This window comes from Nerophis lumbriciformis, linkage group LG08 (assembly GCF_033978685.3).
Source record: "Nerophis lumbriciformis linkage group LG08, RoL_Nlum_v2.1, whole genome shotgun sequence".
NCBI classification, from domain to species: Eukaryota; Metazoa; Chordata; class Actinopteri; order Syngnathiformes; family Syngnathidae; genus Nerophis; species Nerophis lumbriciformis.
Genome location: NC_084555.2, coordinates 50,872,973 through 50,890,003, shown reverse-complemented (window position 1 = coordinate 50,890,003; position 17,031 = coordinate 50,872,973). Strand labels below are relative to the sequence as shown.

The following is a 17,031-nucleotide window of genomic DNA, read 5'->3' as shown; positions in this document are numbered from 1 at the left end:
CGTGGAGGGGCAGATCTGGCCCGCGGGCCTTGAGTTTGACACCTGTGCACTAGACACACCAATGAGGTACAATAAAACTCCTCGTAGGAAGTTGCCATTTATTATAACTTTGTGACATGACACAATGCATATTAATGAAGATATCAAATATAAATGTGACAGATTGTAGCCAAAGGCTGATTTCCATCAGCATTTCATTGCAAAGAAACAAGCCCAGGGCTCCCACTAATTCAGCGTTATAGTGAGTTGTATTTTTCACAAGTGGGAAGCCCTTCCCTGTAAATAATGCCTACATTAAACCGGTCCGTGGTGCAAAAAAGGTCGGGAACCACTGGTCTACATAACATGTAATGGTGGTTCTTTGGTCAAAATGTTGCATAGATGATCTTTTACAGATCATCTTCAAGTCACTTTCTGACAGTCGCTTCAGGATGCGCCGTTATTTACGTTGCTCACCTTCGACAGCGTCTTCTCCCCGTCATCTTTGTTGTAGCGGTGTAGCGTGCAAGGACGGGAGTGGAAGAAGTGTCAAAAGATGGAGCTAACTGTTTTAATGACATTCAGACTTTACTTCAATCAATAACGGAGCAGCATCTCCTCATCCGTGGCTCACTAGTGCAACAACAACGCCCGAAATGTGTCCCGTGAAAAACCGTCCGACCGGAACTCTCTAATAACTAAAGTTCCTTGGGTGAATAATGTAAACTCACTACACCGGTATGTTTTAGCGCTTCCGTAGCGAGTTTACTGACAGATATAAGTAAGAACTTTACACTACTTTATAATAGAAATGGCAACAGCGAAGGATGAATGTCACATAAGATAGAGAAAAGAAGAAGCGTATCGACTACGGTGTCCGCACGGACTACAAAGGCGGACCTGCGCAAATTTTCATGATTTATGCAGATCCCAAATACAGATCAGCAGGTACCAGAAGGTAAGAAAAGTTGCTTTTGCATAATGCTAAACAAAACGCCAGATAATGTCTTACCTTATAGCAGTGGTTCTCAAACTTTTTTTGTCATCCCCCACTTTGGACAAGGGGGAGTTTTCAAGCCCCACCTGCCCCCATCGCCCCAACAGAGCGCTAATGCCAAGCTTTAACATTTTCAAATGTATTGAACATTAAGTTGTATACATTCAAACTCAATAACATAAAATAACATCAAGTCAATGATAAATAAAATAACTGTGCAGCTGTGGTACAACTTGCATCAAGTTCAATAATAAATAAAATAACTTCCATCAAGTTCAATAATAAATAAAACAAAAGTGTTATAACTTGCATCACGTTCAATAATAAATCAAAAAAAGTGTTATAACTTGCATCACGTTCAATAATAAATAAAAAAAGTGTTATAACTTGCATCACGTTCAATAATAAATCAAAAAAAGTGTTATAACTTGCATCAAGTTCAATAATAAATCAAATAAAAGTGTTATAACTTGCATCAAGTTCAATAATAAATCAAATAACTTGCATCAAGTTCAATAATAAATAAAACAAAAGTGTTATAACTTGCATCAAGTTCAATAATAAATAAAACAAAAGTGTTGTAACTTGCATCAAGTTCAATAATAAATCAAAAAAAGTGTTATAACTTGCATCAAGTTCAATAATAAATCAAATAACTTGCACCAAGTTCAATAATAAATACAATAAAAGTGCCACTTTGCAATCTTTGCAAAAAAAAAAAGGAGGAGCTATGCATTTGGCAAGACAGGGCAAGTGACAGCACTTTCCCCCAGGAGAGCCACCTTGCTTCACTGTGAAACAGCACGGCTGTATGATCAGCTCCCATTTCCTCACACAGTGCAGAGAACAGTCGCACTTTTAGTGGTTGTGTTTTGATCAAATTGACCGCTCTCACAACATCTGTTAAAACCTCATTGAGTTCGGGGCTGAGCTGCCTTGACGCGAGTGCTTCCCAGTGAATGACACAGTGTGTGCCCGTCAGATTTTTGTTTCTCTGCAGGCACTGGCTCTGGCTCGACGACCTTTGAGGTGCGAGTCACAAATGTATATATTTGTGTAATTGTGGTCCACACATTAGCCTGCTACCCATCCGCGCGAAAGTTTGTTCCGCTTAGCCCCGCCCCCAATAGTTACTGTCTGTCAAACTTTCGCTTGTACCGAGAAATATAAAGCCTACAGTAAAAATAAGTACCGGTAATTTCCATTTATTTATATAGCGGATTTCACAGACAGAATCACAAAGTGATTTACAGTGTGTATAGAAAATGAAAGCATAGTAAAAAAAATAATCTATGAATATAATAATAATAAAAAAAATTTAAAGTGAAATTTCCTCCCGTTCCTCGCGCCCCACCTGTCATGTCTCTATTCCCCACACTTTGAGAAACGCTGCCTTATAGACACACCATAAAAATACTCCTATGTTGAATCACAGTACAATCCGTCAAGCGGTGCGGCTTCATAGCTTACCAAAGTCGGAGAAAAACATTTTTGATATATTTTTGAGCCCCGTGTGTAATGTTCTATATTTTCAATGGAACATATACAATGTTGGTGTTGTTTACTTGAGTCATATTGCAGTCTGCACGTATCTCTTATGTGTGACTGCCATCATGTTGCAGTCTACACGTATCTCTTGTGTGACTGCCATCATATTGCAGTCTACATGTATATCTTGTGTGACTGCCGTCATATTGCAGTCTACACGTATCTCGTGTGACTGCCATCATATTGCAGTCTACACGTATCTCTTATGTGTGACTGCCATCATATTGCAGTCTACACGTATCTCTTATGTGTGACTGCCATCATATTGCGGTCTACACGTATCTCTTGTGTGACAGCCATCATATTGCAGTCTACACGTATTGCTTATGTGTGACTGCCATCATATTGCAGTCTACACGTATCTCTTATGTGTGACAGCCATCATATTGCAGTCTACACGTATCTCTTATGTGTGACTGCCATCTACTGGTCACACTTATCATTACACCATGTGCCAAATAAAATTGCTTCGAGGTCGGGAAGCACAACCAAAATGATTCCGTACATTAGGAGCACCGGGTTATAAGGCACACTGTCGAGTTTTGGGAAAATTAAAGGATTTTAGGTGCGCCTTATAGTCCGAAAATACGCTACATTTCAGTCAATATGTTGACATTCAATTATGACTTTTCCAGTTCGCCATCGCGTGCCAGTACAGGGTGGCCACCAAGAGCAAGAAGACGGTGCTGGGTACCCCCGAAGTCATGCTGGGTCTTCTGCCTGGCGCTGGTGGCACACAGAGACTCCCCAAAATGGTTGGTACTGCAGCACCTTTTTAAGATGATCATGACGGTACAACACTAGGCATAAAAGTCCTGACATCCCACGTCAATATTAATATGATTGCTTCAGCTTGGCCTGCCCAACGCCTTTGACATGATGCTGACCGGAAGAAACATCAGGGCAGATAAAGCCAAGAAGATGGGGCTCATTGACCAGCTAGTAGACCCTCTTGGTAAACCACTCAAATCTCACTTGTAATTCAAGTTTGAACTGGCCTGATATGCCTCTCTGATTGTAGGTCCGGGTCTGAAGAGCCCGGAAGAAAGAACCATCGACTACCTGGAGGAGGTGGCCATCGAATGTGCAAGAGGGATCGTGGGCAAGAAGATCTCCCTGCGTAAGGAGAAGGGCACCATGCAGAGTAGGTATTACCGTATATTCCGGACTATCGAGCACACTGGAGCACACTGGAATGCAAGCCGTACCCACTAAATTTTAGGGGGGCAAATATGTTCCATATACAGTGGGGCAAAAAAGTATTTAGTCAGCCAACAATTGTGCAAGTTCTCCCACTTAAAATGATGACAGAGGTCTGTAATTTTCATCATAGGTACACTTCAACTGTGAGAGACAGAATGTGAAAAAAAATCCAGGAATTCACATTGTAGGAATTTTAAAGAATGTATTTGTAAATTATGGTGGAAAATAAGTATTTGGTCACTTCAAACAAGGAAGATCTCTGGCTCTCACAGACCTGTAACTTCTTTTTTAAGAAGCTCTTCTGTCCTCCACTCGTTACTTGTATTAATGGCACCTATTTGAACTCATTATCTGTATAAATGACACCTGTTCACAGCCTCAAACAGTCAGACTCCAAACTCCACTATGGCCAAGACCAAAGAGCTGTCAAAGGACACCAGGAAAATAATTGTAGACCTGCACCAGACTGTGAAGAGTGAATCTACAATATGCAAGCAGCTTGGTGTGAAAAAATCAACTGTGAGAGCAATTATCAGAAAATGGAAGACATACAAGACCACTGATAATCTCCCTCGATCTGGGGCTCCACGCAAGATCTCATCCCGTGGGGTCAAAATGATCATGAGAACGGTGAGCAAAAATCCCAGAACCACACGGGGGGACCAGGTGAATGACCTGCAGAGAGCTGGGACCAAAGTAACAAAGGTTACCATCAGTAACACACTACGCCGACAGGGAATCAAATCCTGCAGTGCCAGACGTGTCCCCCTGCTTAAGCCAGTGCATGTCCAGGCCCGTCTGAAGTTTGCCAGAGAGCACATGGATGATACAGCAGAGGATTGGGAGAATGTCATGTGGTCAGATGAAACCAAAATAGAACTTTTTGGTATAAACTCAACTCGTCGTGTTTGGAGGAAGAAGAATACTGAGTTGCATCCCAAGAACACCATACCTACTGTGAAGCATGGGGGTGGAAACATCATGCTTTGGGGCTGTTTTTCTTCTAAGGGGACAGGCCGACTGATCTGTGTTAAGGAAAGAATGAATGGGGCCATGTATCGTGAGATTTTGAGCCAAAACCTCCTTCCATTAGTGAGAGCTTTGAAGATGAAACATGACAGAGTCTTCCAGCATGACTATGATCCCAAACACACCGCCCGGGCAACGAAGGAGTGGCTCCCTAAGAAGCATTTGAAAGTCCTGGAGTGGCCTAGCCAGTCTCCAGACCTCAACCCCATAGAAAATCTGTGGAGGGAGTTGAAAGTCTGTGTTGCTCGGCGACAGCCCCAAAACATCACTGCTCTCGAGAAGATCTGCATGGAGTAATGGGCCAAAATACCAGCTACTGTGTGTGCAAACCTGGTAAAGACCTATAGTAATCGTTTGACCTCTGTTATTGCCAACAAAGGTTATATTACAAAGTATTGAGTTGAATTTTTGTTATTGACCAAATACTTATTTTCCACCATAATTTACAAATAAATTCTTTAAAATTCCTACAATGTGAATTCCTGGATTTTTTTTCACAATCTGTCTCTCACAGTTGAAGTGTACCTATGATGAAAATTACAGACCTCTGTCATCATTTTAAGTGGGAGAACTTGCACAATTGGTGGCTGACTAAATACTTTTTTGCCCCACTGTATTAGCTGCATCGGACTCTAAACAGCAGATACAGTATACACACTTTCTGAAATGAGTTTCTTACACAGAACGATTCTGTAAATGTTTCCAAATATTGGGCCCCATTCAGCAATAAGGTCCTAACTTTTCCTCTTATCTTTCTTCCTAAGTGATTTCCTAAGAGGAGTCCGTTCAAATTCATGACGTGTTCTTAAACGCCCAAATTGTTCCCACCTGCTGTTCTTAAGTTGCTAAATGCCAAATGGTTAGCGCGGAGCTAGTAGACACGTTACTGGTCTAACATCCTTTGAAAAATAGTTTTTGCAAAATAGGGGACTTTTTTTTATTTAAAGAATCGACTTTCTCTCTGCAGAAATTCAAGACTACGTGATGAGCTTTGAGCTGGTGCGCAATCAGATTTACAAAACGGTCCACGGTAAAGTCATGAAGCAGAGCAAGGGGCTTTATCCCGCACCTCTTAAGATCATTGAAGTAAGTGCAGCTTTTCTTTGAGGTGTTATTCACTTTGATGTCGCATTCAACTTCCTGCTGCGTCACTTGCAGTGTGTGAAGACCGGAGTGGAGCAAGGTCCCGACGCCGGTTACTTATCTGAGTCGCAGGTACAAACTCGTCATTGATGTTGCTAAGCACCTTCCTTCGCTAGGCTGACTTCTGTCTGAAAGTAACGCATTTGAAAGTCTTAGTGTACAATGTGTCTGTCCCCAGAACTTTGGACAGCTGGCGAGAACCACGGAGTCCGCAGCCCTGATCGGCCTCTATCACGGTCAGGTCACGTGCAAGAAGAACCGCTTCGGAGCTCCTCAAAAGGAAGTCAAGTATGTGGATTACACCCAGGCCAGGCACCCTTTCATGCACACGAGTCACAGAATGACTGTAATGCGACAGTTCCTTGTAGACGGTTAATAACTGACATCATTCATAATAGAAATCAAATGAAAAGACCCAAATGAATCCAGAAGTCAAACCCACACGCATAGCATGCTCACTCAGCAGCAACGGAGCGGGATAAAGACGTTTCATTTAACCCAGCTCTCGCCAAAATGACAACATGAAACTAGAAAAAATTGCAATAATACAGCAAAATAGAAATATCATGTAATTAATGACAGCAGCCCTCTTGCGTGTAATTACAGCGACAACCTTGCACTAAATGAATCATCAGAATGACCCATGGTAAGACTAGAGATAGTCCAATAAATTGCAGAAAAACAGAAAACATCATATATTTAATGGCAGTGGCAACTTTGCACAAAATAACAAATCTGAATGACTCCCAAGTAAGACTGGAAATAGTCCAGAAAGTCAGAGAAATTGCAGCAAAATAGGAATTGTAATGTAATTAATGACAGCGGCGACTTTGCACAAAATAACAAATCCGAATGACTCCACGTAAGACTGAAAATAATCCAAAAAGTCAGACAAATTGCAGCAAAATAGAAAATATAATGTAAATAATGACAGCGGCAACTTTGCACAAAATAACACATCTGAATGACACCAAGTAAGACTGGAAATAGTCCACAAAGTCAGATAAATTGCAGCAAAACAGAAAACATCATATATTTAATGACAGCGGCAACTTTGCACAAAATAACAAATCTGAATTAAAGCTGCAAGCAGCGTTGGTCGGGCCCGCGTATTTGGCAGGTGCTAGTCCTAAGTGTCCCAATACTTCTGTCCAGTTTTAGTCCCAAGTGTCCCAATACTTTTGGCAAGTTGTAGTCCTAAGTGTCCCAATACTTTTGTCAAGTTGTAGTCCCAAGTGTCCCAATACTTTTGTCCAGTTTTCGGCCTAAGTGTCCCAATACTTTTGTCCAGTTTTCGGCCTAAGTGTCCCAATACTTTTGTCTAGTGTACCTACCTTGTCTGCATTGTGTGGGCACGCTGGCGCTTCCTGCTTTTAAGCAGCCATCTTAAAAAAACAGCAGCGCAGCAGCATCAGCGCAGCGGGTCTTTGAAGGGTCATAAAATCAAAACCGGAGCAGGTATTAAAACGCTGTTCTGTTATTTTATACACAAGGGTTTAATCTCTCTCCTGTGTTAGTCTGAAGCCGAAACGACAAACGCGCTCAGAGGAGATAGTTTTTGAAGGAAGGTGACCGGTTTTTACAAAAAATTTGTTTTGAAGGGGGAATAGCAAACTTCCTGTTGATTTTTGCTGGGGGTTGTCAATTTATGAAATGTAGGTCTATGTGAGACCACCATACATGTCTCTCCGACCTTCCCAGTGGGAGTTACAGGCAGTTTTGTCAGTTTTTTCATCCGAGGAGCAGTTTTTTGTGCGTCTTATTAAAAAATTGCGCTAGAGCACAATTTTGAGATTTGGGGTTAGGTTTTTTTATTAGATCACAATTTTTGCCAGTCCTGATGTGTGCGTTCAGTTTGGTGAGTTTTGAAGCATGTTAAGGGGGTCAAATTACAGCTCAAAGAGGCAAAAGTGACTGTTTTTAGTACTTTTTTGTCTTGAAGGGGGAATTGCCAACTTCCTGTTGATTTTAGCCCGAGAATGTACTATTATGAAATGTAGGTCTAAGTCAGACCTACATAGAGGTTTTTGTTTCATGTCTCTCCGACCTTCCTAGTGGGAGTTACAGGCAGTCTAGTTTTTTTTTCCCTAGGGGGCGCTAGAGAGCAATTTTGAGTTTTGTGGTTCGTTTTTTTTAAAAAAAGGCAATTTTCGCAGGTCCTGATGTGTGGGTCAAATATGGTGAGTTTTGAAGCATGTTAAGTGGGTCAAATTACAGTTTAATGTGGCGGCGGAAGAATAAAGAATAAAACCTTACAAATTCAATAGGTCCTTATGTCCCATTGCATAAGGACTCCCTTTGGGAGTCCTTATACAATGGGCCATGCGGGCCCTAATGACACCAAGTAAGACTGGAAATGGTCCACAAAGTCAGAGAAATTGCAGCAATCCAGCAAAATAGAAAACATCATATTTAATGACAGCGGCAACTTTGCACAAAATAACAAATCCGAATGAATCCAAGTAAGACTGGAAATAATCAACAATTTCAGACAAATTGCTGCAAAATAGAAAATATAATGTAAATTAAAGCTGCAAGCAGCGTTGTTCGGGCCCGCGTCTTTGGCAGGTGCTAGTCCTAAGTGTCCCAATACTTTTGTCTACTTTTAGTCTGAAGTGTCCCAAGACTTGTGTGTAGTGTACCTACCTTGTCTGCATTGTGTGGGCACGTTGGTGCTTCCTGCTTTTGAGCAGCCATCTTAAAAAAACAGCACCGCAGGAGCATCAGTGCAGCGGGTCTTTGAAGGGTCATAAAATCAAAACCGGAGCAGGTATCACAACTCTTTCACCAACTTTTAATCAGAAGGGTTCAATCTCTCTCCTGTGTTAGTTTGAAGCCGAAACAACAAACGCGCTCAGAGGAGATAATGTTTGAAGAAAGGGGACGGGTTTTTACAAAAATGTTGTGTTGAAGGGGGAATAGCAAACTTCCTGCATATTTTTGCTGGGGGTTGTAAATTTATGAAATGTAGGTCTAAGTGAGACCTACATAGAGGTTTTTGTTTCATGTCTCTCTGACCTTCCCAGTGGGAGTTACAGGCAGTTTTGTAATTTTTTTCTTCCGAGGAGCAGTTTTTTATCAGTTTTATTAAAAAATTGCTGTCGAGCGCAATTTTTGAATTTGGGGTTAGGTTTTTTTATTAGATCACAGTTTTTGCCAGTCCTGATGTGTGTGTTCAGTTCTGTGAGTTTTGAAGCATGTTAAGGGGGTCAAATTACAGCGCAAAGAGGCAAAAGTGACTGTTTTTAGTACTTTTTTGTCTTGAAGGGGGAATGGCCAACTTCCTGTTGATTTTAGCCCGAGGATGTACAATTATGAGAACTAGGTCTAAGTCAGACCTACATAGAGGATTTTGTATCATGTTTTTCCGACCTTCCTAGTGGGAGTTAGAGGCAGTCTAGTTTTTATTTTTCCTAGGGGGCGCTAGAGCGCAATTTTGAGTTTTGAGGTTTGGTTTTTTGATAAAAAGTTTTGCCGTATATTACTGATGTGTGTGTAAAATTTGGTGAGTTTTGAAGCATGTTAAGGGGGTCAAAGTAGTGCGCAAAGCTGCGGAAGAATAATAATAATAATAATAATAATAAGAATAATAAAACCTTAGAAATTCAATAGGTCCTTATGTCCCATTGCATAAGGACTCCCTGTGGGAGTCCTTTTGCAATGGGCCATGGCGGGCCCTAATAATGACAGCGACCCTCTTGTGTGTATGTAATTTGATGACAGCAGCAACCTTACACAAAATAACAAATCTGAATGACACCAATTAAGACTGGAAATGGTTCACAAAGTCAGACAAAATGCATGATTTAGCAAAATAATACAAATCATGTAGACAAGTCACCCTCGTGTGTGTGCTTGACCATGGAAACCTTGTACACAATCATCAGAATGATGCCAATTAAGACTGAAAGTAATCCACAAAGTCTGAGAAATTTCAGAAAAATAGGGAAGGTCATGTAATGATAGCGGCAATCTTGTACAAAATAATCAGAATGATTCCAAATAAGACTGGAAATAGTCCACAAAGTCAGAAATATCAATATTGCAGCCAAACTAGAACTTTAAAACTTCAAAGATTCCTTGTCAATTTTTCCATACCATGTAATTAATGACTGCAACCTTGCACAAAATCATTGGAATGACGCCAAATATGACTAAAATAGTCCAGATTCAGTGAAATTGCAGCAAAATAGAAATAATCATGTAATTAATGACAGCAGCTCCCTTGCATGTGATTGTCAGGGGTAACCTAATAAAAAAAAATATCCGAATGATTCCAAATAAGACTGGAAATAGTCCACAAACTCAGAAATATCAATAATGCAGCAAACTAGAACATCAAAACTTCAAAGATTCTTTGTCAATTTTTCCATACCATGTAATTAATGACGACGGCAACCTTGCACAAAATAATTGGAATGATGCCAAATATGACTAAAAATAGTCCAGAGTCAGAGAAATTGCAGCAAAATAGAAAATATAATGTAATTAATGACAGCAGCTCCCTAGCATGTAATTGCCAGCGGTAACCAGAGGTGGGTAGAGTAGCCAGAAATTGTACTCAAGTAAGAGTACTGTTACTTTAGAGATTTATTACTCAAGTAAAAGTAAGGAGTAGTCACCCAAATATTTACTTGAGTAAAAGTAAAAAGTATGTTGTGAAAAAAACTACTCAAGTACTGAGTAACTGATGAGTAACCTGTTAGTTTAATGATGACGGCAACAAGTAATGCACAACAACATAGCAATGAACAAATTCAGAGCCAGGAATATCTCTTAAGCAACTAAAACAATAATATATATTAAATAATATATATTTGGTTTTACACTGTATTGAAAATGAATTTTACCTTTGCAACCTCATTATACTATTGGCTAAGTTTTATATTCATAAATGTAAGTTTCTCAATACCCGACCTCATTTTTGTGCCTTTAAAAAAGATTTAGAACTCTACATTAAAACACTCTACCGCTAACAACCAAAAAGCTGTGAAAACGATGATGCTGTGTTCTAAATTGAAGTTATTTACTGAGATTGAGTGAGCCTATGGCTTTGCACTTTGTTTATTTTATATGTATATTGTTGCGTTTTGGACCAGTTGTTCCTCCCAGGGAATTCAAGTCACAAGTCACTCCCAAGCTCTTTACGACACTTAAAGCTGAGTTGAAAAACCACCAGAGACAGAATAGGTATTTTGTAATATATTTGCAAAGCTTTGCAGATATACATTCACAGAGACAACATAGAACATTCGGATCGCCCCGCTAAGATGGTGTGCCCCCCGAAACACCCTCTCCCCTCTTAAGTCCCTGGCAGTCCTGTGTCTCTAGCCAAAACAAATGTCCATTATCTCTCTCTCTCTAACATTCCTCATTCAAGGTTAAGCACACAGTTTTACAGACAACCAAAAGACCACAATTGGAAGAAAAACACTAGCTGTTTTGTAATATGATTATGAAATAAAAAGAAGTAACACTTAAATTCGGATATATGTAAATATATGCCTTCGACAATTTATATATATATATTTTTTTGCATTCTATTTTAGTTACTTTGAATTTACAACCCCCTGGCGCTGTTCTGTACGGTTTTTATACTGTTTTTGTACTTACTTTTGATTATTATTTTCAACTGTTAATTTATAAATTTCAACATTTACAAAGGTTTATTAAGAAAAAAAGAAGAAAAAAAAGGTGCAGTTAATCATGTGACCGCCTGGCTCTGTTTGATTGGTGAAACGGAGTCGAACGTCACCAGTGACTGCATTTGATTGGTGAAACGCAGGCATGCGATAGATCCTACTTTGAAGGTCTGTCTGACAAACCAAAACAAACAAAGCGTGCATTAACAGATCGATAAAAATCAGTAGCGAGCTGAATGTAGATAAATGGAGCGGTGTAAAAGTAGCGTTTCTTCTGTATAAATATACTCAAGTAAAAGTATGTTTCATTAAAACTACTCTTAGAAGTACAATTTATCCCAAAAGTTACTCAAGTAGATGTAACGTAGTAAATGTAGCGCGTTACTACCCACCTCTGGCGGTAACCTAATAAAAAATAATCAGAATGATTTCAAATAAGACTGGAAATAGTCCTTAAAGTTAGAAATATCAATAATACAGCAAACTAGAACATCAAATCCTCCAAGATACCATGTCAATGTTTCCATACCATGTAATTAATGGCAGTGGCAATATTGTACAAAATAATCAGAATGATTCCAAATAAGACTGAAAATAGTCCACAAAGTCAGAAATGTCAACAATGCAGCAAACTAGAACTTTAAAACTTCAGATTCTTTGTCTATTTTCCCATACCACGTAATTAATGACGGCAACCTCGCACAAAATCATTGGAATGACGCCAAATATGACTAAAATAGTCATAGAGTCAGAGAAATTGCAGCAAAATAGAAAATATAATGTAATTAATGACAGCAGCTCCCTTGCATGTAATTGTCAGGGGTAACCTAATCAAAAAATAATCAGAATTATTTCAAATAAGACTGGAAATAGTCCTTAAAGTCAGAAATGTCAATAATACAGCAAACTAGAACATCAAAACCTCCAAGATACCATGTCAATTTTTCCATACCATGTAATTAATGACAGTGGCAATCTTGTACAAAATAATCAGAATGATTCCAAATAAGACTGGAAATAGTCCACAAAGTCAGCAATGTCAATAATGCAGCAAACTAGAACTTTAAAACTTCAGACTTTTTGTCAATTGTTCCATACCAGGTAATTAATGACGGCAACCTTGCACAAAATAATTAAAATGACGCCAAATATGACAAAAAATAGTCCAGAGTCAGTGAAATTGCAGCAAAATAGAAATAATCGTGTAATTAATGACCGCAGCTCCCTTGTATGTGATTGTCAGGGGTAACCTAATAAAAAGATAATCTGAAAGATTCCAAATAAGACTGGAAATAGTCCACAAAGTCAGAAATGTCAATAATGCAGCAAACTAAAACATCAAAACTTCAAAGATACAATGTCAGTGTTTCCATACCATGTCATTATTGACAGTGGCAATTTGTGCAAAATAATCAGAATTACTCCAAATAAGACTGGAAATAGTCCACAAAGTCAGCAATGTCAATAATGCAGCAAACTAGAACTTTAAAACTTCAAAGACTTTTTGTCAATTTTTCCATACCAGGTAATTAATGACAGTGGAAATATTGTACAAAATAATCAGAAGGATTTCAAATAATACTGGAAATAGTCCTTAAAGTCAGAAATGTTAATAATACAGCAAATTAGAACATCAAAACCTCCAAGATACCATGTCAATTTTTCCATACCATGTAATTAATGACAGTGGCAATATTGTACAAAATAATCAGAATGATTCCAAATAAGACTGAAAATAGTCCACAAAGTCAGAAATGTCAATAATGCAGCAAACTAGAACTTTAAAACTTCAAAGATTCTTTGTCAATTATTCCATACCAGGTAATTAATGACGGCAACCTTTAACAAAATAATTAAAATGACGCCAAATATGACTAAAAATAGTCCAGAGTCAGTGAAATTGCAGCAAAATAGAAATAATCGTGTAATTAATGACCACAGCTCCCTTGTATGTGATTGTCAGGGGTAACCTAATAAAAAGATAATCTGAATGATTCCAAATAAGACTGGAAATAGTCCACAAAGTCAGAAATGTCAATAATGCAGCAAACTAAAACATCAAAACTTCCAAGATACAATGTCAGTGTTTCCATACCATGTCATTATTGACAGTGGCAATATTGTACAAAACAATCAGAATTACTCCAAATAAGACTGGAAATAGTCCACAAAGTCATAAATGTCAATAATGCAGCAAACTAGAACTTTAAAACTTCAAAGACTTTTTGTCAATTTTTCCATACCATGTAATTAATGACAGTGGCAATCTTGTACAAAATAATCAGAAGGATTTCAAATAATACTGGAAATAGTCCTTAAAGTCAGAAATGTTAATAATACAGCAAACTAGAACATCAAAACCTCCAAGATACCATGTCAATGTTTCCATACCATGTAATTAATGACAGTGGCAATCTTGTACAAAATAATCAGAATGATTCCAAATAAGACTGGAAATAGTCCACAAAGTCAGCAATGTCAATAATGCAGCAAACTAAAACTTTAAAATTCAAAGATTCTTTGTCAATTTTTCCATACCAGGTAATTAATGACAGTGGCAATATTGTACAAAATAATCAGAAGGATTTCAAATAATACTGGAAGTAGTCCTTAAAGTCAGAAATGTTAATAATACAGCAAATTAGAACATCAAAACCTCCAAGATACCATGTCAATTTTTCCATACCATGTAATTAATGACAAGTGGCAATCTTGTACAAAATAATCAGAATGATTCAAAATAAGACTGGAAAAAGTCCACAAAGTCAGCAATGTCAATAATGCAGCAAACTAAAACTTTAAAATTCAAAGATTCTTTGTCAATTTTTCCATACCAGGTAATTAATGACGGCAACCTTGCACAAAATAATTAAAATGATGCCAAATATGACTAAAAATAGTCCAGAGTCAGTGAAATTGCAGCAAAATAGAAATAATCGTGTAATTAATGACCGCAGCTCCCTTGTATGTGATTGTCAGGGGTAACCTAATAAAAAGATAATCTGAATGATTCCAAATAAGACTGGAAATAGTCCACAAAGTCAGAAATGTCAATAATGCAGCAAACTAAAACATCAAAACTTCCAAGATACAGTGTCAGTGTTTTCATACCGTGTCATTATTGACAGTGGCAATTTGTGCAAAATAATCAGAATGATTCCAAATAAGACTGGAAATAGTCCTTAAAGTCAGAAATGTCAATAATGCAGCAAACTAGAACATCAAATCCTCCAAGATACCATGTCAATGTTTCCATACCATGTAATTAATGACAGTGGCAATATTGTACAAAATAATCAGAATTACTCCAAATAAGACTGGAAATAGTCCACAAAGTCATAAATGTCAATAATGCAGCAACTTTAAAACTTCAAAGATTTTTTGTCAATTTTTCCATACCAGGTAATTAATGACAGTGGCAATATTGTACAAAATAATCAGAAGGATTTCAAATAATACTGGAAATAGTCCTTAAAGTCAGAAATGTTAATACAGCAAATTAGAACATCAAAACCTCCAAGATACCATGTCAATTTTTCCATACCATGTAATTAATGACAGTGGCAATATTGTACAACATAATCAGAATTACTCCAAATAAGACTGGAAATAGTCCACAAAGTCATAAATGTCAATAATGCAGCAAACTAGAACTTTAAAACTTCAAAGACTTTTTGTCAATTTTTCCATACCAGGTAATTAATGACAGTGGCAATCTTGTACAAAATAATCAGAAGGATTTCAAATAATACTGGAAATAGTCCTTAAAGTCAGAAATGTTAATAATACAGCAAACTAGAACATCAAAACCTCCAAGATACCATGTCAATGTTTCCATACCATGTAATTAATGACAGTGGCAATCTTGTACAAAATAATCAGAATGATTCCAAATAAGACTGAAAATAGTCCACAAAGTCAGAAATGTCAACAATGCAGCAAACTAGAACTTTAAAACTTCAGATTCTTTGTAAATTTTTCCATACCACGTAATTAATGACGGCAACCTTGCACAAAATCATTGGAATGACGCCAAATATGACTATAATAGTCATTGAGTCAGAGAAATTGCAGCAAAATAGAAAATATAATGTAATTAATGACAGCAGCTCCCTTGCATGTAATTGTCAGGGGTAACCTAATAAAAAATAATCAGAATTATTTCAAATAAGACTGGAAATAGTCCTTAAAGTCAGAAATGTTAATAATACAGCAAACTAGAACATCAAAACCTCCACGATACCATGTCAATTTTTCCATACCTTGTAATTAATGACAGTGGCAATATTGTACAAAATAATCAGAATTACTCCAAATAAGACTGGAAATAGTCCACAAAGTCATAAATGTCAATAATGCAGCAAACTAGAACTTTAAAACTTCAAAGACTTTTTGTCAATTTTTCCATACCAGGTAATTAATGACAGTGGCAATATTGTACAAAATAATCAGAAGGATTTCAAATAATACTGGAAGTAGTCCTTAAAGTCAGAAATGTTAATAATACAGCAAACTAGAACATCAAAACCTGCAAGATACCATGTCAATGTTTCCATACCATGTAATTAATGACAGTGGCAATCTTGTACAAAATAATCAGAATTACTCCAAATAAGACTGGAAATAGTCCACAAAGTCAGCAATGTCAATAATGCAGCAAACTAGAACTTTAAAACTTCAAAGATTCTTTGTCAATTTTTCCATACCAGGTAATTAATGATGGCAACCTTGCACAAAATAATTAAAATGACACAAAATATGACTAAAAATAGTCCAGAGTCAGTGAAATTGCAGCAACATAGAAATAATCATGTAATTAATGACCGCAGCTCCCTTGTATGTGATTGTCAGGGGTAACCTAATAAGAAATAATCAGAATGATTTCAAATAAGACTGGAAATAGTCCTTTAAAGTCAGAAATGTCAATAATGCAGCAAACTAGAACATCAAAACCTCCAAGATACCATGTCAATGTTTCCATACCATGTAATTAATGACAGTGGCAATATTGTACAAAATAATCAGAATTACTCCAAATAAGACTGGAAATAGTCCACAAAGTCATAAATGTCAATAATGCAGCAAACTAGAACTTTAAAACTTCAAAGATTTTTTGTCAATTTTTCCATACCAGGTAATTAATGACAGTGGCAATATTGTACAAAATAATCAGAATTACTCCAAATAAGACTGGAAATAGTCCACAAAGTCATAAATGTCAATAATGCAGCAAACTGCAACTTTAATACTTCAAAGATTTTTTGTCAATGTTTCCATACCATGTAATTAATGACAGTGGCAATATTGTACAAAATAATCAGAATCACTCCAAATAAGACTGGAAATAGTCCACAAAGTCATAAATGTCAATAATGTAGCAAACTAGAACTTTAAAACTTCAAAGATTTTTTTGTCAATTTTTCCATACCAGGTAATTAATGACGGCAACCTTGCACAAAATAATTAAAATGACGCCAAATATGACTAAAA

At 37.4% G+C, this 17,031-nt stretch overlaps 1 protein-coding gene across 1 annotated transcript in view; it reads left to right on the top strand.

Annotated features, from left to right (window-relative positions):
- hadhab (hydroxyacyl-CoA dehydrogenase trifunctional multienzyme complex subunit alpha b) overlaps window positions 1-17,031 on the top strand; it is a 44,656-nt gene that overhangs the window by 14,023 nt on the left and 13,602 nt on the right. Inside the window, exons 6-11 of the mRNA XM_061969176.1 lie at window positions 3,160-3,279; window positions 3,377-3,479; window positions 3,546-3,668; window positions 5,724-5,842; window positions 5,915-5,971; window positions 6,078-6,187. Coding sequence (XP_061825160.1) covers window positions 3,160-3,279; window positions 3,377-3,479; window positions 3,546-3,668; window positions 5,724-5,842; window positions 5,915-5,971; window positions 6,078-6,187 — 632 coding nt within the window. The remainder of the gene's footprint in view (window positions 1-3,159; window positions 3,280-3,376; window positions 3,480-3,545; window positions 3,669-5,723; window positions 5,843-5,914; window positions 5,972-6,077; window positions 6,188-17,031) is intronic.